At 37.9% G+C, this 24,825-nt stretch overlaps 2 protein-coding genes and 1 non-coding gene across 6 annotated transcripts in view; 2 read left to right on the plus strand and 1 right to left on the minus strand.

Moving 5' to 3' along the window:
- The first annotated feature begins 3,064 nt into the window (after positions 1-3,064).
- LOC127748095 (small nucleolar RNA R71) lies at positions 3,065-3,172 on the plus strand. Its single transcript, XR_008010038.1, has one exon. It is a non-coding gene; the product is annotated as a small nucleolar RNA R71 (small nucleolar RNA).
- Positions 3,173-20,972: 17,800 nt separating this feature from the next.
- LOC107490306 (uncharacterized) lies at positions 20,973-23,233 on the plus strand. Of its 2 annotated transcripts, XM_016111080.3 has the most exons (3): positions 20,973-21,312; positions 22,009-22,155; positions 22,727-23,233. In XM_016111080.3, the coding sequence occupies exons 1-3, from the start codon at positions 21,070-21,072 to the stop codon at positions 22,868-22,870; spliced, it is 534 nt and encodes a 177-aa protein (XP_015966566.1). In that variant the 5' UTR covers positions 20,973-21,069; the 3' UTR covers positions 22,871-23,233. The 2 variants fall into 2 exon arrangements, with proteins under 2 accessions (XP_015966566.1, XP_052118142.1); XM_052262182.1 differs by lacking the exon at positions 22,727-23,233 and having other exon boundaries at positions 22,009-22,409.
- A 169-nt stretch (positions 23,234-23,402) lies between these two features.
- Positions 23,403-24,825, minus strand: part of LOC107490304 (cell division protein FtsY homolog, chloroplastic) — a 3,762-nt gene continuing 2,339 nt past the window's right edge. Inside the window, exons 9-12 of one of the 3 annotated variants that reach the window (XM_021143015.2) lie at positions 24,677-24,745; positions 24,366-24,428; positions 24,108-24,246; positions 23,403-23,697 (exon numbers count right to left, since the gene is read on the minus strand). In XM_021143015.2, the coding sequence (XP_020998674.1) occupies positions 24,133-24,246; positions 24,366-24,428; positions 24,677-24,745 (246 nt within the window). In that variant the 3' untranslated portion in view covers positions 23,403-23,697; positions 24,108-24,132. Of the gene's footprint in view, positions 23,710-24,107; positions 24,247-24,365; positions 24,429-24,676; positions 24,746-24,825 lie in introns of all 3 variants that reach the window. The other 2 variants (XM_052262181.1, XM_016111079.3) reach the window with 2 other exon arrangements.

Consider the following 24,825-nt stretch of genomic DNA (forward strand, 5'->3'; position numbering starts at 1 on the left):
GTGCATTTTCTTGCATTGTAGGCAAGTTGAACGCTAACCTCACATTTTTCGGACTAAAATCTAAGTATTTCTCCCGAACCATTGTAAGATAATTCTTTGGATTCGGGTTCATACTTTGATCATGGTTTCTAGTGATCCATGCATTGGCATAGAACTTTTGAACCATTAAGATTCCGACTTGTTGAATGGGATTAGTCAAACCTTCCCAACCTCTTCTTTGGATCTCATGTTGGATCTCCGGATACTCATTTTTCTTGAGCTTGAAAAGGACCTCAGGGATCACCTTCTTCTTGGCCACATCATAGAAGTGGTCTTGATGGGCTTTGGAGATGAATCTCTCCATCTCCCATGACTCGGAGGTGGAAGCTTTTGTCTTCCCTTTACCTTTTCTAGAGGTTTCTCCGGTCTTAGGTGGCATAGGTGGTTATGGAAAAACAAAAAGCTATGCTTTTACCACACCAAACCTAGAAAATTGCTCGCCCTCGAGCAAGAGAAGAAAGAAAAGAAGAAGAAAAAGAAGAAGAAATATGGAGGACAGTGGGGGCAGGTGTATTCGGCCAAAGTATAGAAGAGGGGGTTGTGTTGTGTGAAAATGAAGAAGTATGGAGGGGTTTATAGTTCGGCCATTTAGGGAGGGAATGGGTGGGAAAGTGTTTTTGAATTTTGAAGGTGGGTGGGGTTTATGGGGAAGAGTGGATGGATGTGAGTGGTGAAGGGAGGTAATTGGGAAGAGAGATTGAGGTGATTGGTGAAGGGTTTTTGGAGAATAGTATTTATGGGGAAGATAGGATGAATGTGAAGAAGAGGAGAGAAGGTGAGTTGAGGTAGGTGGGGATCCTGTGGGGTTCACAGATCCTGAGGTGTCAAAGATTTACATCCCTGAACCAATTAGGCATGTAAAACGCCTTTGCATACAATTCTGGCATTTAAACGCCGAAGTGATGCTTATTTTGGGCGTTTAACGTCCAATTACAGCATGTTTCTGGCGTTGAACGCCAGTTCCATGCTTGTTTCTGGCGTTTAGCGCCAGCTCTCCTCAGGGTATATTCCTGGTGTTCAAACGCCAGGATGCTAGTTGTTTCTGGCGTTCAATGCCAGATCCATGCTCTGTTCTGGCGTTGAACACCAGCCAGATGCTCCTTACTGGCATTTAAACGCCAGTAAGTCCTTCCTTCAGGGTGTGATTTTTCTTCTGCTGTTTTTTATTCTGTTTTTAATTTTAATATTTTTTCGTGACTCCACATGATCATGAACCTAATAAAATATAAAAGAACAATGAAAATAAAATAAAATAAGATAAATAAAAATAGGGTTGCCTCTCAGTAAGCGCTTTTCTATTGTTAATAGCTTGACAGTGGGCTCTCATGGAGCCTCACAGGTGATCAGGTCTATATTGTAGACTCCCAACACCAAACTTAGAGTTTAGATGTGGGGATTCAACACCAAACTTAGAGTTTGGCTGTGGCCTCCCAACACCAAACTTAGAGTTTGATTATGGGGGCTTTGTTTGACTCTGTATTGAGAGAAGCTCTTCATGCTTCCTCTCCATGTATACAGAAGAATACCCTTGGGTCTTAAACACAAGGTAGTCCCCATTCAATTGAAGGACTAATTCTCCTCTGTTAACATCTATCACAGCTCCTGCTATGGCTAGGAAAGGTCTTCCAAGGATGATGCATTCATCCTCCTCCTTCCTAGTGTCTAAGATAATGAAATCAGCAGGGATGTAAAGGCCTTTAACCTTCACTAACACGTCCTCTACCAATCCATAAGCTTGTCTTACTGACTTGTCTGCCATTCGTAATGAGAATATGGCAAGCTGTACCTCAATGATCCCCAGCTTCTCCATTATAGAGAGTGGCATAAGATTTATGCCTGACCCTAGGTCACACAGAGCTTTCTCAAAGGTCATGGTGCCTATGGTACAGGGTATTACGAATTTGCCAGGATCTTGTTTCTATTGAGGTAAGGTTAGCTGAGCCCATGTATCTAGTTCACTAATGAGAAAGGGAGGTTCACCTTCCCAAGTCTCATTACCAAACAGCTTGGCATTTAGCTTCATAATGGCTCCTAGATATTGAGCAACTTGCTCTCCAGTTACATCTTCATCCTCTTCAGAGGAAGAACAGTCTTCAGAGCTCATGAATGGCAGAAGGAGGTTTAGTGGAATCTCTATGGTCTCTATATGAGCCTCAGATTCCTTTGGATCTTCAATAGGGAACTCCTTCTTACTTGAGAGACATCCCATGAGGTCTTCCTCACTGGGATTCATGTCCTCTCCTTCCTCTCTAGTTTCGGCCATGTTGATTATATCAATGGCCTTGCACTCTCTTTTTGGATTCTCTTCAGTATTGCTTGGGAGAGTACTAGGAGGAGTTTTAGTGACTTTCTTACTCAGCTGGCCCACTTGTGCCTCCAAATTTCTGATGGAGGACCTTATTTCACTCATAAAACTTAAAGTGGCCTTGGATAGATCAGAGACTATGTTTGCTAAGTTAGAGGTGCTCTGCTCAGAATTCTCTGTCTGTTGCTGAGAAGATGATGGAAAAGGCTTGCTATTGCCGAGCCTATTTCTTCCACCATTATTAAAGCCTTGTTGAGGCTTTTGTTGATCCTTCCATGAGAAATTTGGATGATTTCTCCATGATAAATTATAGGTGTTTCTATAAGGTTCACCCATGTAATTTACCTCTGCTATTGCAGGGTTCTCAGGATCATAAGCTTCTTCTTCAGAAGATGCCTCTTTAGTATTGTTGGATGCATTTTGCCATCCATTCAGACTTTGAGAAATCATGTTGACTTGCTGAGTCAACATTTTGTTCTGAGCCAATATGGCATTCAGAGCATCAATCTCAAGAACTCCCTTCCTCTGAGGCATCCCATTATTCACGAAATTCCTCTCAGAAGTATACATGACTTGATTATTTGCAACCATGTCAATAAGTTCTTGAGCTTCTGCATGCATTTTCTTTAGGTGAATGGATCCACCTGCAGAATGGTCCAATGACATCTTGGAGAACTCAGACAGACCATAATAGAATATATCCAGAAGGGTCCATTCTGAAAGCATGTCAGAAGGACACCTTTTGGTCATCTATTTGTATCTTTCCCAAGCTTCATAGAGGGATTCACCATCTTTTTGTTTGAAGGTCTGAACATCCAATCTAAGCTTGCTCAGCTTTTGAGGAGGAAAGAACTTAGCCAAGAAGGCCATGACCAGCTTATTCCAGGAGTCCAGGCTATCTTTGGGTTATGAATCCAACCATGTTCTAGCTCTGTCTCTTACAGCGGAAAAGCATGAGCCTATAGACTTCAGGATCTACTCCATTCGTCTTTACAGTCTCACAGATCTGCAAGAACTCAGTTAAAAAATTGATAGGGATCTTCTGACGGAAGTCCATGAAACTTGCAGTTCTATTGCATTAGAGCAACTAATTGAGGTTTCAGCTCAAAATTGTTAGCTCCAATGGCAGGGATTGAGATGCTTCTTCCATCAAACTTGGAAGTAGGTGTAGTGTAATAACCAAGCATCCTTCTTGCATTATTGTTGTTGGGTTCGGCTGCCATCTTCTTTTCTTGTTCGAAAATTTCAGCAAAGTTGTCTCTGGATTGTTGTAATTTAGTTTCTCTTAGTTTCCTCTTCAGAGTCCTTTCAGGTTCTGGATCAGCTTCAACAAGAATGCCTTTTTCCTTGTTCCTGCTCATATGAAAGAGAAGAGAACAGAAAAAGAAGAGGAATCCTCTATGTCACAGTATAGAGATTCCTTTATGTTAGTAGAAGAAGAAAGGGAATAAGAGTGAAGAAGAATGAATAATCCAAACATAAGGGTGAGGATAGGAGCAGTGATTTGAGATGAAGAGAAGTGTTAGTAAATGAATAAATAAATAGAATAAGATGAGAGAGGGAGAAATTTTCGAAAATAATTTTTAAAAAGAAGTTAATGATTTTCGAAAATTAAAGGGGGAAATAAAATTAAAATTCAAATTTAAAACAATTAATTAAAAAAAGAATTTTTGAAAAAGAGGGAGGTATTTTCGAAAAGGAAAAGTCTAGGGGGCCAGCAGTTTTATTGAATTTTGGCCAGTATGTAACCAGCAGAAAAATGTGAGCCATTGGATGAAATCTCACACCAATCTCACACCATCAAATCATCATTGATGGCTAGTTGATGGCTAACAATCACAAAAATTGCTGGCCCCCTAGCATTGCTCTTTCGAAAATTAGAAAGAGAAAGGTTGTTAGGTGATTTTAAAAAAGATAAGAAATAAACAAAAAGTCAAATAGTTAGTTGAAAAAGATTTGAAAGTCAATTTGAAAAGATAAGAAGTTAGAAAAGATATTTTGAAATCAAAATTTTGAAAAAGATAATATTTTGAAAAAGATATGATATAAAGGATATGATAAAAAAAGATTTAATTTTTTAAATTAAAATTGATTACTTTACTAACAAGAAACTAAAAGATAAGATTCTAGAATTTAAAGATTGAACATTTCTTAACAAGAAAGTAACAAACTTCAAATTTTTGAATCAATCATATTAATTGTTAGCATAATTTTCGAAAATAAAGATAAAACTAAGAAAAAGATTTTTGAAAAATATTTTAAAAAAATTAAATTTTTGAAAATTAATAAAAAATGAAAAACATTTGATTTTTGAAAAAGTTTTAATAAGATAAGATTTTTAAAATTTGAAAATTTGACTTGACTTACAAGAAACAACTAATTTTAAAAAATTTTTACTAAGTCAACCTAAATTTTCGAAATTTTGAGAGAAAAAAAGAAAAGATATTTTTTATTTTTGAAATTTTAATTATGAGAGAGAAAAACATAAAAATGACTCACAACATAAAAATTATGAATCAAAACACATGATGCATGCAAGAACACTATGAATGTCAAGATGAACACCAAGAACACTTTGAAGATCATGATGAACATCAAGAACATAATTTTGAAAAATTTTTTGATGCAAAGAAAACATGCAAGACACCAAACTTAGGAATCTTTAATACTTAGACACTATGAATGCAAAAATGCACATGAAAAACGTCATGCAACACAAAACAAGAAAATTTAAAGATCAAACAAGAAGACTTACCAAGAACAACTTGAAGATCATGAAGAACATTATGAATGCATGAATTTTCGAAAAATGCATAAATTTCTTTTTTGAAATATGTAATTGACACCAAACTTAAAAATTAACTCAAGACTCAAATAAGAAACACAAAATATTTTTGATTTTTTTCGATTTTATAATTTTTTTATTTTATTTTTTTTTTGAAAAACATATAGGAAAAAGAAAATAAGAAATTCAAAATTTTTAAGAAGAATTCCAGGAATCTTTCAATGTTTAGCCTAAAGCTCCAATCCAAGGGTTGGACATGGCTTAATAGCCAGCCAGCTTTAGGATATAAATCAGACATACAACAACTGATATTCCAATTAACTTGCCTCTATGTTGATGATTGGAAGCCTCAATCTAAAAGAATTTTGGATATGGCTTTACAGCCAGCCAGGATTCAACATGCTTCATGAAACTCTAGAATCCATTCTTAAAAAATCTGAAGCCATAGAATAATTTATTTTATTTTTTTGGAAAAGAGGGATAAATTTTTGAAAAAATTTTGAAAAGAAAATTACCTAATCTGAGCAATAAGATGAACCGTCAGTTGTCCAAACTCGAACAATCCCCGGCAACGGCGCCAAAAACTTGGTGCAACGAAATTGTGATCATCAACAATGGCGCCAAAAACTTGGTAGCGCTCTCAAACGTGAATCACACTTAGTCACAACTAACCAGCAAGTGCACTGGGTCGTCCAAGTAATACCTTACGTGAGTAAGGGGTCGATCCCACGGAGATTGTTGGCATGAAGCAAGCTATGGTCATCTTGTAAATCTCAGTCAGGAAGATTATAATGGTTATAATTGGCTTTCGAAAGTATAGATAAAAAGAGCGTTAAATAAGGATAGAGATACTTATGTAAATCGTTAGTGAGAATTTCAGACAAGTGTACGGAGGTGCTTTGTCCCTGTTGGATCTCTGCTTTTTTACTGCCTTCCTTCAATCCTTCTTACTCCTTTCCATGGCAAGCTATATGTAGAGCATCACCGTTGTCAGTGGCTACATCCCATCCTCTCAATGAAAAAGGTCCAAATGCTCTTGTCACAGCACGGATAATCATCTGTCGGTTCTCGATCATGTCGGAATAGAATTCATTAATTATTTTGCGTTTGTCACTATGCCTAAAAATTGCGAGTTTGAAGCTCGTCACAGTCATTCAATCCCTGAATCCTACTCGGAATACCACAGACAAGGTTTAGACTTTCCGGATTCTCACGAATGCCGCCGTCAATCTAGCTTATACCACGAAGACTCTGATCTCATGGAATGGAAGGCTCGGTTGTCAGGCGAGGGCAATCATGCATCGTGCATCAGGAATCCAAGAGATACACACTCTAGCTTTCGCTTGTAGAACGGAAGTGGTTGTCAAGCACGCGTTCATAGGGATGGATGATGATGAGTGTCACGGATCATCTCATCCATCAGGTTGAAGTACGAGTTGTATCTTAGAACAGGAATAAGATTAAATTTGAATAAAAGATAGTAGTAATTGCATTAAAACTCGAGGTACAGCAGAGCTCCACACCCTTAATCTATGGTGTGTAGAAACTCCACCGTTGAAAATACATAAGTGATGAAGGTTCAGGCATGGCCGAATGGCCAGCCCCCAAAACATGATCACAGGATCAAAAATACAATCCAGGATTTGGTCAAAAGACCGAATGGTCAAAGACATCTAATACAATAGTAAAATGTCCTACTTATACTAGACTAGCTACTAGGGTTTACAAAAGTAAGTAATTGATGCATAAATCCACTTCCGGGGCCCACTTGGTGTGTTCTTGGGTTGAGCTTGAGCTTTACACGTGCAGAGGCTTCTTTTGGAGTTGAACGCCAAGTTGTAACGTGTTTTTGGCGTTCAACTTTGGTTCATGATGTGTTTCTGCCGTTTGACTCTAGAATGCAGCGTAGAACTGGCGTTGAGTGCCAGTTTGCGTCGTCTAATCCCGAATAAAGTATGGACTATTATATATTGCTGGAAAGCTCTAGATGTCTACTTTCCAACATCGTTGAGAGCGCGCCCTTTGGAGTTCTGTAGCTCCAAAAAATCCATTTCAAGTGCAGGGAGGTCAGAATCTAACAACATCAGTAGTCCTTTGTCAGCCTCCTTATCAGAGTTTTGCTCAGGTCCCTCAATTTCAGCCAGAAATTACCTGAAATCATAGAAAAACACACAAACTCATAGTAAAGTCCAGAAATGTGAATTTAGCATAAAAACTAATGAAAATATCCCTAAAAGTAACTAAAACCTACTAAAAACTACCTAAAAATAATGCCAAAAAGCGTATAAATTATCCGCTTATCAGAGAGTACTGGGAGGAGTTTCAGTAATCTTCTTATTCAGCTAACCCACATATGCCTCCAAATTTCTAATGGAGGACCTTGTTTCATTCATGAAACTTAGTGTGGTCTTAGATAGATCAGAAACTATGTTTGCTAAGTTAGAAGTGTTCTGCTCAGAATGCTCTGTCTGTTGCTGAGAGGATGATGGAAAAAGCTTGCTATTGCTAAACCTGTTTCGTCCACCATTATTAAAGCCTTTTTGAGGCTTCTGTTGATCTTTCCATGAGAAATTTGGATGATTTCTCCATGAGGGATTATAGGTGTTTCCATAGGGTTCTCCCATGTAATTCACCTCTGCCATTGCAGGATTCTCAGGATCATAAGGTTCTTCTTCAGAAGTTGCCTCTTTAGTACTGTTGGATGCAGCTTGCAATCCATTCATTCAAGTCAATATTTTGTTCTGAGCCAGTATGGCATTTAGAGCATCAATTTCAAGGACTCCCTTCTTCTGAGGCGTCCCATTGTTCACAGGATTCCTCTCAGAGGTATACATGAACTGGTTATTTGCAACCATTTCAATGAGTTCCAGAGCTTCTGCAGGGGTTTTCAGATAAAGAGATCCTCCTGCAGAATGGTCCAATGACATTTTTGATAACTCAGACAGACCATCATAGAATATACATATGATGCTCCATTCTGGAAGCATGTCAGTAGGACACCTTTTGATCAGTTGCTTATATCTTTCCCAAGCTTCATAGAGGGATTCTCCTTCCTTCTATCTAAAGGTTTGGATTTCCACTCTAAGCTTGCTCATCTTTTGAGGTGGAAAGAATTTGGCTAGGAAAGCACTGACCAGCTTATACTAAGAGTTCAGGCTATCCTTAGGTTGTGAATCCAACCATGTTCTAGCTCTGTCTCTTACAGCAAAAGGAAAAAGCATAAGCTTGTAGACCTCGGGATCAACTCCATTGGTCTTGACAGTATCACAGATTTGTAAGAATTCAGCTAAAAACTGATGAGGATCTTCCATTGGAAGTCCATGAAACTTGCAATTTTGCTGCATTAGAGAAACTAATTGAGGCTTAAGCTCAAAGTTGTTTGCTCCAATTGCAGGAATTGAGATGCTTCTTCCATAGAAGTTGGAAGAGGGTACAATAAAGTCACCAAGCATCTTCCTTGCATCTCCACCATTGTTATTATTTTCGGCCATGTCTCCTTCTTTTTTGAAAATTTCTGTCAGGTCCTCTTCAGAGGGTTGTGCTTTGGCTTCCCTTAGCTTCCTCTTCAGAGTCCTTTCAGGTTCAGGGTCAGTTTCAACAAGAATGTCTTTGTCCTTGCTCTTGCTCATATGAAAAAGAAGGGAACAGAAAATAATAATAGGGATCCTCTTTGCCACAGTAGAGAGGCCCCTTTATGTGAATAGAAGAGAAAAAGAAAAATCCGAACACAGAGAGAGGAGAGAAGAGGGTGTGAATTTTTTTGTTGATGAGTGGAGAAGAAGTGTTAGTAAATAAATAAAATAAATAGAAAGAGATGGGGGAGAGAATTTCGAAAATAATTTTGAAAAATGGGTTAGTAATTTTTGAAAATTAGGAAGTGAACAAGTAGTTAGGTGGTTTTGAAAAAGATTTTGAAATTAATTTAAAAAAAAAGGTAAAAGGTTAGAAAAAGATATTTTAAAATTAAAGTTTGAAAAAGATATGATTTGAAAAAGATATTATTTGATAAAGATATGATTGAGAAGATATGATTGAAAAGATATTTTTGAAAAGATATGATTTTAAAAAGATATGATTGAGATTAGTTTTGAAAAAGGTTTGATTTTTAAAATCACAATTAATGACTTCATTCACAAGAAATCACAAGATATGAATTTAGAATATAAAGTTTGAATCTTTTTTAACAAGAAAGTAACAAACTTGAAATTTTTGAATCAAAACATTAATTGTTATCATTAATTTCAAAAATATGAGATAAAATTAAGAAAAAGATTTTGAAAATTTTTGAAAAAGATTTTAAAAAAATTCGAAAACAAATAGAAAAATGGAAAAGATATGATTTTTGAAAAAAAAAATTTGAAAAGATAAGATTTTTAAATTTGAAATCTTTGACTTGACTAACAAGAAACAACTAATTTTAAAAATTTTTGACTAAGTCAACCCAAAGATTTCAAAATTTATGAGCAAAATAAGGAAAAGATATTTTTTATTTTTGAATTTTAATGAGAGAGAAAAATAGTAAAATGACTCAACACACAAAAATTATGAATCAAAACACATGATGCATGCAAGAATACTATGAATGTCCAGATAAACACCAAGAACACTTTGAAGATCATGATGAACATCAAGAACTTATTTTTGAAAAATTTTCAAGAAAAGAAAAACATGCAAGACACCAAACTTAGAAATTTTTAATGCTTAGGCACTATGAATGCAAATATGCACATGAAAAACAACACAAGACACAAAACAAGAAAATATGAAGATCAAACAAGAAGATTCATTAATAACAACTTGAAGATCATGAAGAACACATGTATGAATTTTCGAAAAATGCAAGAATCATAAAATCATGCAGTTGACACCAAACTTTAAAACATGACACAAGACTCAAACAAGAAACACAAAATATTTTTGGTTTTTATGATTTTATAATTTTTTTTGTATTTTATTTTATTATTATTATTATTATTATTTCGAAAAACATATAGGAAAAAGAAAATAAGAAATTCAAAATTTTGCTAATTTGTTAAGAAAGACAAAGAAGCTCTTCTAAGGATAGTTGAAACCTCGGTCCAAAAGATTAAACATGGCTTAATAGCCAGCCAAGATTCAACATATCTCATGAAACTCTAGAATTCATTCTTAAAAATTTTGAAGAACATAGAATAATTTATTTTTTTGAAATTTTTTTTCAAAAATAAAAGATTAAAATTAAAATAAAATTACCTAATATGAGCAACAAGATAAACCGTCAGTTATCCAAACTTGAACAATCTCCGGCAATGGCACCAAAAACTTGGTGCACGAAATTGTGATCTCTAACAATGGCGCTCAACTTGGTATGCGCGTTCATAATCTCAGCACTTTCTTCACAACTCCGCACAACTAACCAGCAAGTGCACTGCGTCGTCCAAGTAATACCTTACATGAGTAAGGGCCGATCCCACGGAGATTGTCGGCTTGAAGCAAGCTATGGTCACTTCGTAAATCTCAGTCAGGCGGATTCAAATGGTTATAGAGTTTTAACAATTAAAAGATAAATAAAATGTAAAACAAAGATAGAGATACTTAAGTAATTCATTGGTGAGGATTTCAGATAAGCGTATGGAGATGCTTTGTTCCTTCTGAATCTCTGCTTTCCTATTGCCTTCATCCAATCCTTCATACTCCTTTCCATGGCAAGCTGTATGTTGGGCATCATCGTTGTCAATGGCTCATTCCCGTCCTCTCAGTGAAAATGGTCCAAAATGCGCTGTCACCGCACGGCTAATCATTTATCGGTTCTTGATCATGTTGGAATAGGATCCATTGATCCTTTTGCGTCTGTCACTACACCCAACACTCGCGAGTTTGAAACTCGTCACAGTCATCCCATCCCAGATCCTACTCGGAATATCACAGACAAGGTTTAGACTTTCTGGATCTCAAGAATGGTCGCCAATAATTCTAGCCTATACCACAAAGGTTTTAATCTTAGATTAGAAACCCAAGAGATACACACTCAAGCTTGTTTGCATGTAGAACGGAAGTGGTTGTCAGGCACGCGTTCATAGGTGAGAATGGTGATGAGTGTCACATAATCATCACATTCATCATGTTCTTGTGTGCGAATGAATATCTTAGAATAGGAACAAGCAGGAAATTGAATAGAAGAATAGTAGTACTTTGCATTAATACTCGAGGAACAGTAGAGCTCCACACCTCAATCTCTGGTGTGTAGAAACTCCACCGTTGAAAATATATAAGAACAAGGTCTAGGCATGGCCGTGAGGCCAGCCTCCCCAAATGGCATGTGAATTCGAAAATAGGAAAAAAGACCCCTAGTACAATAGTAAAAAGTTCTATTTATACTAAACTAGTTACTAGGGTTACAGAATTAAGTAAATGATGCAGAAATCCACTTCCGGGCCCACTTGGTGTGTGCTTGGGCTGAGCATTGAAGCTTTCGTATGTAGAGGTCTTCCTTGGAGTTAAACGCCAGTTTGTAACTTATTTCTGGCGTTTAACTCTGCTTTGCAGCTTGTTTCTGGCATTTAACGCCAGAATAAGGCAGAAAGCTGGCGTTAAACACCAGTTTGCATCATCTAAACTCGGGCAAAGTATGGACTATTACATATTGCTGGAAAGCTCTGATGATGGCAGACTCTAAAGACTTCATGAGGAGATGCAGAAGATGCCAGGAGAATGCCAACTTCCACAAAGCGGCGGCAGCCGAACTGAGCCTACTGATGGCCTCCCGACCATTCTCACAATGGGGAGTCAACCTGTTAGGACCTTTTCCGGTCGGACCTGGACAGGTCAAGTACCTAATTGTCGCCATCGACTATTACACAAAGTGGGTAGAGGCTGAACCGTTGGCCAACATATCTTCGGCCAATTGTCGAAAGTTCATGTGGAGACAAATAATAGCCAGATTTGGAATCCCAGAGGTCATCATCTCGGACAATGGGACACAGTTTCCCGATAAGAAATTCGGAGAATTTCTCGCCGGCTTAGGCATAAAGCAGAAGTTCTCATCTGTTGAGCACCCCCAAACTAATGGCCAAGTCGAAGCAGCGAACACGGTCATCCTACGAGGCTTTAAAAAGTGACTTGACCAGAAGAAGGGATCATGGGCATACGAGTTAGCCTCAGTCCTCTGGTCCTATCGCACAACTCAACAGTCATCTACCGGGGAGACTCCCTTCTGACTCACCTATGGGGTGGACGCAATAATTCCAGTGGAGATTGGAGAACCGAGCCTACAACTACTTTTGGGGGGAGTCGAAGAAGCCGTAGAAAAGGACCTGGTGGATGACACTAGACAGATGGCTCACCTGTCAGAGACGGCGTTGAAACAAAGGATGGCCCTGCATTACAATGCCAAAGTACTCAAAAGAGATTTTAAGCCGAGCAACCTAGTCTTATGACGCAACGACGTCGGACTCCCAACACCAGGGAAAGGAAAGTTGGCGGCAAATTGGGAAGGCCCATACAGGGTGAAGGAGGTGCTCGGCAACGGTGCCTACAAGTTAGAACGACTAGATGGCAACAAAGTTCCCAGAACCTGGAACGCGAGCAACCTAAGAAGATTCTATTCCTAGAAGCCAAGGCACACGCAGCGAGCAAGTGGTTTGCCAGTTTAACCGGTTTAGTAAGACCCGTACTACTTTATGTTTATATTGCTCGCCATTGGTTGTTTATATGAATGACAATTTACTACACTGATTGCCTCCCCTTGTTTCAAACTTCTCATTTCAAACTTTAATACACTGATCGAAATTGTTCAAATTATTTCGCCAAGGTAACCAATTCTATAACGATAAGGCATTGCGGGACTGATCACCCCGGGAACCACTAAAGCCGCAAGCGCTACAACAATGGCTATTAAATAAGGCCAAGTTTCAAGCACTTAAGCATAAGGCCACGATCTAGCTTCGATAATTACCAACGAAACGGTAAGCAAGTGCAAGCAAATAGATAATTACCAATAAAACGGTAATAAAAGACAACCAGGAAGTCGTTAAAACGGTAAACAAGCAATTTGTTATCCACTGACAAAACTGTTAACAAGTACATTAAAGCTACAAGTGTTCAAAAACCTACGCATTACAAAATTCCAAACAAAATACAACAAGTGAGATTACATCACTTCTTTGGAATATCCACAATCCTGCCATCCTTGATGGTCTTAAAAACGCTAACGGTTGAGGTGTCGAAGTCAGGAGCCAGCAACTTCACCTGAGCCTTGATGGCCTCTTCAGTCGCCAAGATGGCATTCTTACCATGCTTCACAGTCTCTTTATACTTTTTCTTTAGCTCAGCAGTCTCAGACTTGGCTGCTGCTGCCGACGAGAGGGCCTTATCACGCTCCTTTTCCAGCTCTTTCACCCAACCCTGAGCGGCATTGAGTTGGCTCTCCAGGGTAAGCTCTTGTTCGAAAAGTGTACGACCGCTTCATTGGAAGACTTAACTTTCTCCTCGGCGGTAGCTAGCTGTGTCTGACGCAACTTCACCTCAACCTTATACTTCTCATTAGCCTTGACTGAAGATTGAAGCTTGTTCTCCAATGACCGTGCCCCAGCCAAGACGGGTTCCGCCTTCCTCGCTATGGCAGCTGCCCGGAGCAAGGTGCAGTACACCTACTTGGCCTGCGAGGCGAGATCCCCACCATGGAAGAAGTCCTCCGTGCCGGGAAGCATTTGGGAATCAATGAAGGTCCCAGCATCGAAGTTCTTCTCCATCACTATGAGAACTCCCTTAGGGCTAGAAGACGGTTTCCTTTTTCTTGGGTTGTCGACGACAATCACCTCAGACCCGTCACCCTCCACCTCGACCTCTGGTCGGGGACTCAGACCAGCACTAGTCCCAATCACCTCCCCCTGAGTAGGTTAGGACTAAGCCTCGGCCTCAACAGCAGCATTAGGAGGTACCTCGTCAGTACGGGTGGCGGAATTGTCATCGCTACCCCCGAGAAGAAATGTATTGAACAAAGCATCAAGCCCAACCTGTTCATCGGCCATTGATATTGCAACAGACGAAAGCTCGTTAGTCGGAAAAACGGTTAATTAAGCAACAAAAAATTGCAAGTACGAGCAAAAACCAAAACGACCACACACCTATATAATTCGTAGCCGTATCCCGATAACCCATCAGAAGGTGGGGGTTAACATGGTTCTTGCCAAAAATAGCCAACAGAACGTCGGCAACCCTTTTGCTCTCGGGAGATAACCCTTTATAGGTCACCTTCGTGAAGGCGTTCGCCCCTGCCCTGAAGCTCCAATAGGTCGGGATGCGACGATCCCCTTCCAAGGTTAGCCAAAAGGGGTGCCGACCTTCCATAAGGCAAACCTTAAAGTACTTGTCCTTGAAGCCATGGTAAGAATCCTCGAACAAGTTGAAGACTCTTCGACCTTGGGCTGCTCGGAAGGACATAAAGCCTTTTTTGGCCCTCCCCTCTTTGGAAGGGTTCGTTAAGATGAAGAGAAACAAGAAGACCTCAACGGAGACCGATAACTCTAGGTATTCACAAACCATCTCAAAACAGAAGATAGAAGCCCAGCTGTTCGGATGCAGTTGGGACAGTGCTACATCACATCAGTTTAGTAGTGCCATCTAGAAAGGGAAGAAGGGTAGGCGAATGCCCAAGTTGGTGAACATCGCTTTGTACACCCAAAGCCAATCAGCAACCCGTGGAGTGTTCAAGTTTATGTGGAATATCCGTTCGTGGTCGGCAGGAACGAAAACTTCATAGTTATCCTCCTCGTCACCGCCCCCGCATAGGTACTTGGCTTGTCGGAACTCCGTAAGTTTCTCTAATGTCATCTGGTTGGGGGTGGCCTTCACGTCTGAGGTCACCCAGGCATATCGGTCATAAGGTGCTCTCGCGACGGAAACCTTGGCAACCAGACGCCGGGCCATACCTATAGTGGGAGGACCACTCACAGTCAGCCTAAGAGGCCGGAAAGTTGGTACTAACACCAGAAACTATAGTTTTCCTATCCAGTATCTACAATTGAGCCTAAAACACCAAATCTATAGTTAAAAAGAAACCTAGACACCAATGACCCAGAATGGTTACCCCCTAGTATATCTACTTAATACTGACGTCATCAAGCATGAAATTCAATCAAATGAATAGTGTGCATGCAAAATTAAACTAGCCTAAATAAGAGAAGGAAAATGAACTTACCAGGATGACAATGATGATCAAAGGATGCTGAAAAAACTTGGGGAGATTTGGACAAAGCAAGTGATTCACAGCAAGGAACTTTGGGGAAGATGAGAGAAAGTGAAAGAGACATGATGATGATAGGGGAGTGGAAACGAAAGTGAAAGGAAACTGAAAGGAAAACTGACGCGAAGGAAGCGCGAAAGACGAGGGCATAATGGACTTTTCACGCAGGGTTCAAATCAGCCATCAAGAGCATTAAATGCTCGCTGCAAAAATTGAGGCGTCACAGGACATTCCCGCAAGGCGACGAGCCTCACTCGCGCGTACAGGGCACGCCCTCACCACAACTAGCGGCAGCCCGACCAAGCGACAACACATGGAGGAGAGCATAATGCGCCAACAACGGTGCTCACTTCCGTAGCTGGCGCGTTGGGGGCACTGTTCCGGCCCAGCCCGCCTGGGTCATTGTCCGACCCGACCCAATTAGCCGACCTAGTAGACCCCCACGCTCGGATTGCGACCCAAGCACCTACCTCCTGGCAGCCAGCTATGCGACAGCTGGGAGAGGAAGCTTCTAGGAAGGAGACCTCTCCTGTGGGACCCGTCCTACTGACAGGGTATATATGGGAAGGTCCCTACCCTTCCCCCACGGTACGTCACTACTACCTTTACTCTCACTGCCATCTATACCATTTCTGACTTGAGCGTCGGAGTGTCATTGCAGGTGGCATCCCCCTCACACCACAGAAGCTCGGGAGGTCGTTACCCTCACGACTCGCTCACCAGACACAGATCCAGGCCGATTCCCACCATCTCACCTGGAGAACATCTTCAACCTGTCCGGCACACGAAGCCCCGAACATATATATACCAATAAAAATTTGCGACAATTGTTCTGATATCTTAAGAATATAGAGGATAAATTAAAAGAAAACATAAATATATAAATAGGAAAATATTAAATATTAGAAAGTAGCAAAATCATGAAACATCACTTAACGATATAGATGGATTAACAATTTCATATGCCATGAACACGTGTAGATGGATTTTAAGAAAGTGCATGAAAATGTCAACGAAGAAACACTCATGACTAGAAGTTAGTCCTACGTTAAAAAAAATAAAAAAGAATGAAAAGTTTATTAAATAAAAGATTCATTAACTTAATATTTTAAAGTTTCAATTAAATATGGTGCCTTCGATAGTCAAGAGCATAATTATTTTATTCACTTTGGTCGTATAGACAAAACAAATTAAAACTAGAAAATTTATCTTCAATTATGAAAATCTAAAATTGATGAATTCAAAATTAATAAAACGGAAAGAGTACGCAAAGATAATAAAATTGTGAAAGAATAATGAAAAAAAAGAAAAGATGAAGAAATTTTATTGATTGTTGATTGATTGAAAAATGTAAACTATGAAGGTAAAACTAAGTATATATAGAGCATTGGCCTATGAAAGATAAAAGCAAATAAAGATAAGATAAAGATAAAGATAAGATAAGATAAAGACTAAAATTATAATTGAATTTGTGTATTCTGTTGGGCTGAATTTGTGGGTCGTGAGACGTCTTTATTGTTGTCATGGGCTAAGGTGGAAGAGTGGTTTAATACGCCCCTACAAGCTGGAGGATGAAAGATGTCAAGAATACTAAACTTACTCAATTTAAGATGGAAGGGTTGAGAAGACAAAGGCTTGGTGAAGATGTCAGCTAGTTGCCCAGAAGAGGGAATTGGGAGAAGTTTCATCACTCAAACTTGATCTTTTTGTCAAACCAAGTGACAATCAACCTCTAAATATTTAGTCCGTTCATGAAAAATCGGGTTAGCAGTAATATGAAGAGCACTCTAATTATCACAATATAAAACTGGTGGGCGGATAGGAGAGATGCGTAAAAACTGTAACACATTTAGTATCTATTCAAGTTCACAAGTTGTGTTAGCAAGTGCACGATATTCTGCTTCCGTGGATGAGCGGGCAACGGTGGTTTGTTTCTTAGTCTTACAAGAGACTAAAGAACTGCCTAAGAAGAAACAATAACCTGTTAAAGATCGTTGAGTGTCAGGACATCTGGCCCAATCAGAGTCACTGAAGCCGAGAAGCTAAATTTCTGATTCCCTTGGAAAAAAAGTCCTTTGCCGGGACTAGTTTTCAGATATCATAACACATGCTTGGCAGCTTGAAGATGAGATTCAGTAGGAGATTCTATAAATTGACTTAATTGTTGAGTGGCATACATGATGTCTGGTCGAGTAGTGGTGAGATAGATAAGACGGCCAACCAAACGGCGATATATAAAAGGGTCAAAGAGCAGGGGAATTTTGTCTTGATATAGTCTTGTGGTACTATCCATTGAAATAGAGGCAGGTTTAGCACCTAATAAACCAGAATCCTCCAAAAGATCAAGACAATATTTTTTCTGAGATAAGCAAATTCCATTCACTGATTGAGCAACCTCAATACCCAAAAAATATTTTAATGGGCCAAAGTCTTTAATTCGGAAGTGTTGGTGCAAAATAGACTTAATGGCAGCAAGTTCAGAAATGGAATTACCAGTGAGAACAATGTCGTCAACATAGACTAAAAGGATAGAAATTTGATCACCAATGAATTTAACAAATAGACTATAATCAAATGAGGTCTACTGATATCCATGAGATAGCAAAAGATGAGAAAGTTTGTCATACCACATACGACTAGATTGTCGTAAACCATACAGTGACTTTATTAGCTTACAACATTGATTCGGTTAAGGAGATGTAAATCCGGGTGGCAGAGTCATATAAACATCCTCAGAAAGATCCCCATGTAAGAAAGCATTATTGACATCCAACTAATGTATGGGCCAATGCTTCATAGAGGCCAATGCCAAAACTAATCTGATGGTGGCAGGCTTGACAACAGGGGAGAAAGTTTCCAAGAAATTAACACCTTCAGTTTGAGTGAATCTTTTAGCCACAAGGCATGCTTTATATCGATCAAATGAACCATCAGGCTTGCGTTTGATGCGATAGACCCATTTACAGCCAACCGGCGTAACCCCTGCAGGGAAATCAACAAGACGCCAAGTTTTGTTCAACTCAAGAGCATCCAACTCATCTTTCATAGCACTACGCCAATTAGAGTGTTGATTGGCATCCTTAAAAGACTTTGGCTCAACGTCAGAATGTAGAGATAAAATAAACTTTTTATGTGAAGATGAAAGAAAAGAAAAAGACATGACTGAAGACAAAGAATACTTGCACTTTGAAGGAGATTGATTTGTAGAGATGAGAGAGGAATTACACAAGTAATCAGAGAGATATGCTGGAGGTCGGTGAGGCCGGTCAGAATGACGAGGATGGGGTTGCTCAGGTGGTGAAGAAGGTGACGAGGGATGAGAAGGTGATGGTGGACTGGTGTCTAGTGCGGAAGGAGAGAAGGGTATGTGCCTTGAGAAAGATTCGGTGGTCATGGGTTCAACTTGGTTAGGAAATAACAGTGAAGAAGAAAGAGAGGTTGTTGGAGAAAATAAAGAATTAGATGAAGTTGGGTCAACAGGTATGGGTGAGGGTTCAACTGGAAGACTAACTGAATCTTGTTTTTGAGAAGGCATGTTTGGCAATGTTGGGCTGGGTGTATGAAATTGGATATTTTTTGTGATTAAGGGCAAGATCATTTCATAAAAAAGCACGTTTCTAGAAATCTCATTCTTTTATCTTCTAAAACATAAACAATATATCATTTAAAACCACGTTGAAAGCCAATAAACACAACCTTTTTGGCTCTTGGACCAAATTTTGATATGTTTGTCATTAGGGTAGAAACAAAACATAAGCATCCAAAAAATTTAAGGTCGTGATAACTTGGTGGATGATTGAATAAAATCTCAAATTGTGTTTTAAAATTAATTGTGGATGATGGAACTCTGTTAAGTAAATAAACAGCATGTTTAACAGCATAAGACCAAAAAGATGGTGGCAAATTAGATTGAAACACACGAGCTATATTCAAAATATGTTGATGCTTGCGTTCTACCGTTCCATTTTATTGAGGAGTTTCAACACAACTACGTTGATGAATAATGCCTTTGAAGCATAAAAATCATGTAAAATAAATTTTGGTCCATTATCGGAACGAATAGTTTTGACTTTAGAGTTGAAGTGTGTTTCAACTAAAGTAATAAAATTTTTTACATGATTTTGCACTTCTCCTTTTGATTTTAATAAAATAACCTATGTAAAGTGGCTAAAATCATCAACAATAGTAAAAAAATATTTATGATTATCAATAGAATTTTGTCAAAACGGATCCTAAATATCAAAATGTAATAGATTAAAACTTGCATTGACTTTGTTAAAACTTTACCTATATAATTACTATTTACCTGTGTGAAATATTTACAGCGCCTACAATTTTATTTGCTGTATTTACTAGTGATATTCTACATTAATGTGCTTTCACTCATGTTCATAGTGTTTAATATGTTAGTGTTTAATATGTTAGGAAAATATTATCCCTAACAATCTAAATGCTTGGTCAAGCATTTAATATATGACTCTACCTAATCCTTTAAACTTTTCAATACTCCTTATGTTTAGTAATTTTTATTATAAAGGGTAACTTGCTCCAATCTAAAACAATTTTACAATGTATGGACATAGACTTAACATAAAAGCTGGAGCCGTCCATTATCAAGAATTTTCTGTCCAAGACTCTATATAGATAATAAATTATTATTATCAAGAGAGGATAGATAGACATATGAAAAATAGATCCCATTGAATATGGCATAATGGCATATGCTGTCGTATATACTTTTGCTGATCCTCCTTTGGCAGGCCAAGGTTAAAACTTAAAAGTTACAGGACTTAGGGTCTTTTACTTTATCCATAAAAAAAATGAAAGTCACACATTATATCTAGGACCAACTTAGTGTTAGCCTGGAAATGTTAAAGAATGCCACATTCTGTAACTATTATTACTGTCAAATTGACATAGTCACACAACAAATAATTCATTCACTTTTACAGGTATACTTTTAAAATTTTAATGCATAAACAACGGTCAAAAGAGATTATCCTTCGTTTTCTTCTGTTTATGCACATCATTTGCCTGGAAATTTTTGAACAAATTTGCAACATAAATACTGCAATTTCAAGGTCTCACCATCCTTTTTTTAAGAAGGGATAAAATGTAAAATAATTAACGTAATAATTAATATGAATTGAATAGAAAAATATAAGCTTGTTCATTTTGTTTAAGAGTAGTGTAACTCGGAGAGGAATAGGAGGATATTTCAGAATCAAATCAAAGGCGTAGAAGACATTATCCACACAATCATGCTCAGCTGCAACGACTGGAGCGATGCCCCGCCCTAATGTTGTTGATGGCTATGCCGAAGATGACACGTAGATCTTCTTTTTGTGGTTGTTGGTACTTTTTTGGAGTTGTTTAGATTTTGTATTGTTTCACGATATTTGCTCCACCAAATATGTTGAGTTCTTTAGTATTCAAAAAAAAAAATTTAATTCGTTGTGTATTTAAATTATTTAAAAATTTATTATTAGTCAATAAATTATTATATATATAAAATAAAATTTAATTTAAAAATTTATTATTAATTAATAAATGATATAATATTTAATTTTTAATATTTATTTAAGCTGAGACCGACAAATGAACCGGAATTAGACCACCACAAACTCGTTATAGAGTTTAAGACTTTGAGAACACAAACGCTATACGTCTCCGTCTGTTAGCTGCACAACCACCAACTAACCCGCTAAAGAGACATCAATGGCGCACAAACCTTCTTCTTCTCTGTGTGCGTCTCCATCACCTAAAGTTTCTGAGGAAATGGACCCTCAACATGCTGAAGAGACCTTGCACTTCTTCACCGTTATGGGTGCCGCCACTCTTGTCCCAGATCCCTGCAACGCGCGTGGATTCTTCGACGATTTCCTTCGCAACTTCATCACCGTTGATCTCATCCAACGGGGACGAATCACTTGCACTATCCTCGCCAAATCCCCTATCTGTGTACTCAACTCAACACATTCTTCTATCTGCTTTCAATTATTGTGTTGTTCATGTTTTTACACTGATTCTAGCTGAGGAAATTAGAATATTAAAATTGCTGAATTTAATGTTCCGGATCTTATACATTGAAATGCGAGTATACGATGCAATCTCAAAAATTAGTAAACAATTTAGGAAGTTTGATGCTCATTCGTGAGTAAAAATGAAGTATTTATGCATTATTGGTGTTGTTTGAGCAAAATTAGGTAGCTTCGATTACTAATCTCCAACGAAAATAGAGATAGTGTAATGGTAGAGACTTGTCTTCTGTGTCCCTTTTTCTTGGGAGGTTCAAAATTTTACTTATAAATCATCTCTGAGACATGACTCTTCTGTTGCTCTATCTTTGAAGTGTAGAAATTATCCAAATAATTTTTGAGACTAGGGGAAATTTTAGGGTGTTCTCGGTTTCCGTTTTATTTTCTGGTTAATTCAGTCTCTTATATCTTAGGACAGTAAGCAAACGCTACCTTACTAACCTTAGGGCTTTTAAGTTTTAACTTGTTGGTTGAACTTGGGGATTGCTATAATTAGTTGAAATGTTTCATGTCGGAAATGTGATGTTTTGTTTTTCTGTGTTCAAAGTTCAACTACAAAACTGTTATGTGATTTTCAATGAAGATTTGTTGTTCCTTATTTTCTTGATTGGAATTGTAGAATGGGTATGGAACACTCCATGGAGGGGCCGTTGCGTCCTTGGTTGATATTTTATCCCATGCTTGTGCTAGAACTGTTGTTGTAGAGGACAAGGAGCTTTTCCTCGGAGAAACTAGCATTTCTTACCTCTCTGCCACTCCAATAGATGTAAGCTCTTTATTTCTTTATTTTTGTATGAGCCTTGCTAGGTGGTCAATAGTTTTTTGGACAATATGTAACCAACACTCAAAAAGAGTGCAAAATATAATGATTTGTGTGTGCATGCTTTTTGTCAATCTATGTGTGCAAACTCTGTAATGTGGGTGCAAATTATACTATTCATGTTTGCATGTGTGTATGCAAAATCTGATAGAATGTCAAAAGTTTGGGGTGTTAGTGCCTCTAGAATTTCTGTTTTTGTATTTCATCGACTAACTACCTACCAGGTGACTTGTGGTTCACATTCTGCGCATCCTGAATTGAAAAAATAATTTGGATGCAAAATTTCTAGCGTAAAATTATCAGGAATGGAAAAGAAAATATGCGAACCACCCAGGGTAATTCTTGGCAAATAGTCACTTAAGTCACAACCTCATGTAATGTAACACTTCGATGAAGATCATATAAGCTGCAATGTGCAGTTTAAAGAAACAGCACATTAAATCATGGATTCATCATAATTGCCTAATTACTTTCTGATTGGTGGTTCGACCCTTTGAAATGTAAACGGTTTATACAGGAAGCAGTGGTAGCTAATGCTTCAGTGGTGAAGAGTGGAAGAAATTTGACTGTAGTTGCACTTGACTTCAAGCTCAAGAAAACTGAAAATTCTGTCTATATTTGTCATTCTACCTACTATGACATGCCATTCTACCTACTATAACATGCCAGCTTCTAGTCTATGATTATGAACATATAGCTTTCAGATGCAAGTGGCTCTAGATTCATATTGATTGTCATACCAAAATTCTTAAGATGAATTAGCCTATTCATAATGTTCTACTTCCCTCTGTTAATTCCAATGGGGTTATCCTCTTTTAGTGATAATTTACAAAACAAATATGAAATATTGTCAAACATATGATGTGGCAACCTAGAGTAGTAGTGTATTACACATAAAATTTTGTATTATAAAGTTTTTAACTTTGTTATTAACTGAGATGTAAGCACGTCATTGTAAAGACCATTCTAATCATATCAATAGTTTTTAAAATTTATATTAACTTTTTAAATAAATTTTAAATAACACCCACATCATTCATGTAGTAATATTTTACTTACCATTCAGTAATGTATGAACGTTACCAAAAAGGCAAAAACCAAACCTTTTAGATAATTATTATGGGTAAATTTCCTTTACAAGTGCAAATTTGCATAGATGATGAATTGATGATGGTTGAAACTGAAACCTGAGAAATCTAAGCAAGAAAAACATATCATTAATCAAACAGATATATTACAAACAATGGGGCACATGTTTACATGCACATCATATAAACACCTTTGTGTTGTCAAAAACTGAGCCACACAGAATGAAAAATGTTTCTATACACCCTAACGTGCATCAAAAGCAATATCGTCTCTGCACCACAAAATCATTAACACAGTTTTGTAATGCCTTGATTGCCTTCCCTCTCCTAAGCATGGCTTCACTGCCAGTCTTTCCTATGACCTGGTATTGGCTCTTCATATCCATGCCAAGCTTTTCTGCTAATAAATGATCTTGAAGCAGAACATATACAACAATGGTATGGAAAAGTAAATTGAAATAGCCAATACAAGCAAGAAAATGTCCTACAAGCACAAGGCTACAATTCAAAGTGCTTCTGGTTTAACTAAAATGCTAATATTTCATTTTTCATAGAGTTCTACATTTTTAAGGTAGCATTTTATTACTGTCCATAGAAGAGAAAGAGAAGCTGGGGTAAAAAGTATGTTTGGATAACTGATATAAACAAAAGCTTAAATAGAGATATACAAGAGACATGTCTTGGACAGTGTTTTAGCCATTTTCTGTACTTTCAAAATGCATGTAATTCCAGTTATACCATGACAAATTTGCAAAAAATTTCAATTTCAATTTTGAAAGGAATGACGAGAACAAATCATAATTCGCATACCATATTAACATAACCTAACATTGGTTTACGAAAAGATGGCATTGACAAAGGCCTCTGCATCAAAGGGTTGAAGGTCTTCTACACGTTCACCAACACCCACAAATTTAACAGGGATTCCAAGCTCATCAACAACACTGACCTGACAACAGATATCAGTGTCTTACAATTTCAACATGATTGCCCCAGCAAAAATAAATAATATTAGATCTGTTGAGCCCTAAAATAGTAGAGATCAGTAAGATGAAATGAAGAGAATACCACACAGCCGCCTCTTGCAGAACCATCCAGCTTGGTCAAAATTAAACCCGTAACACCTACAACCTGCACATTGGAGGTTTTAGCGTTGAAACAGTTTAGGTAACAACTAACATCGAATTGATTTGGAAATATTAAGGGGCAATAATCACACTACACCCTAAAAAGTTAATATGTGATAGACAATTCATTGGGTCACGGTTTGATAAAATATGTAAGCACGGGAAGGGACAGAATGAAGTTTATTATTCCTATTAGTTGAACTTCGAACTGGTCAGACAAAAATCCAATTCAAAACATAAACTAGTGTTTACCTCATTGAACTCTCTTGCCTGTGGCAGCATATTCAAACCTGTAGTTCCATCCAGAACCAGTAGGATCTCCTGCAGACATCATCAATACCCTCACATCACATTATTAGAGAGAGAGAGAGAGAGAGAGAGAGAGAGAGAGAGAGAGAGAG

Source organism: Arachis duranensis, chromosome 5, assembly GCF_000817695.3.
Source record: "Arachis duranensis cultivar V14167 chromosome 5, aradu.V14167.gnm2.J7QH, whole genome shotgun sequence".
Classification (NCBI taxonomy): Eukaryota; Viridiplantae; Streptophyta; class Magnoliopsida; order Fabales; family Fabaceae; genus Arachis; species Arachis duranensis.

Excerpts from the sequence above, each read along its gene's own strand:
- LOC107490306 (XM_052262182.1), top strand. The coding sequence starts at position 21,070 with ATGGCGCACAAACCTTCTTCTTCTCTGTGTGCGTCTCCATCACCTAAA. Across the intron at positions 21,313-22,008 it reads TCGCCAAATCCCCTATCTGT|AATGGGTATGGAACACTCCA; the intron begins GTACTCAACTCA and ends TTGGAATTGTAG.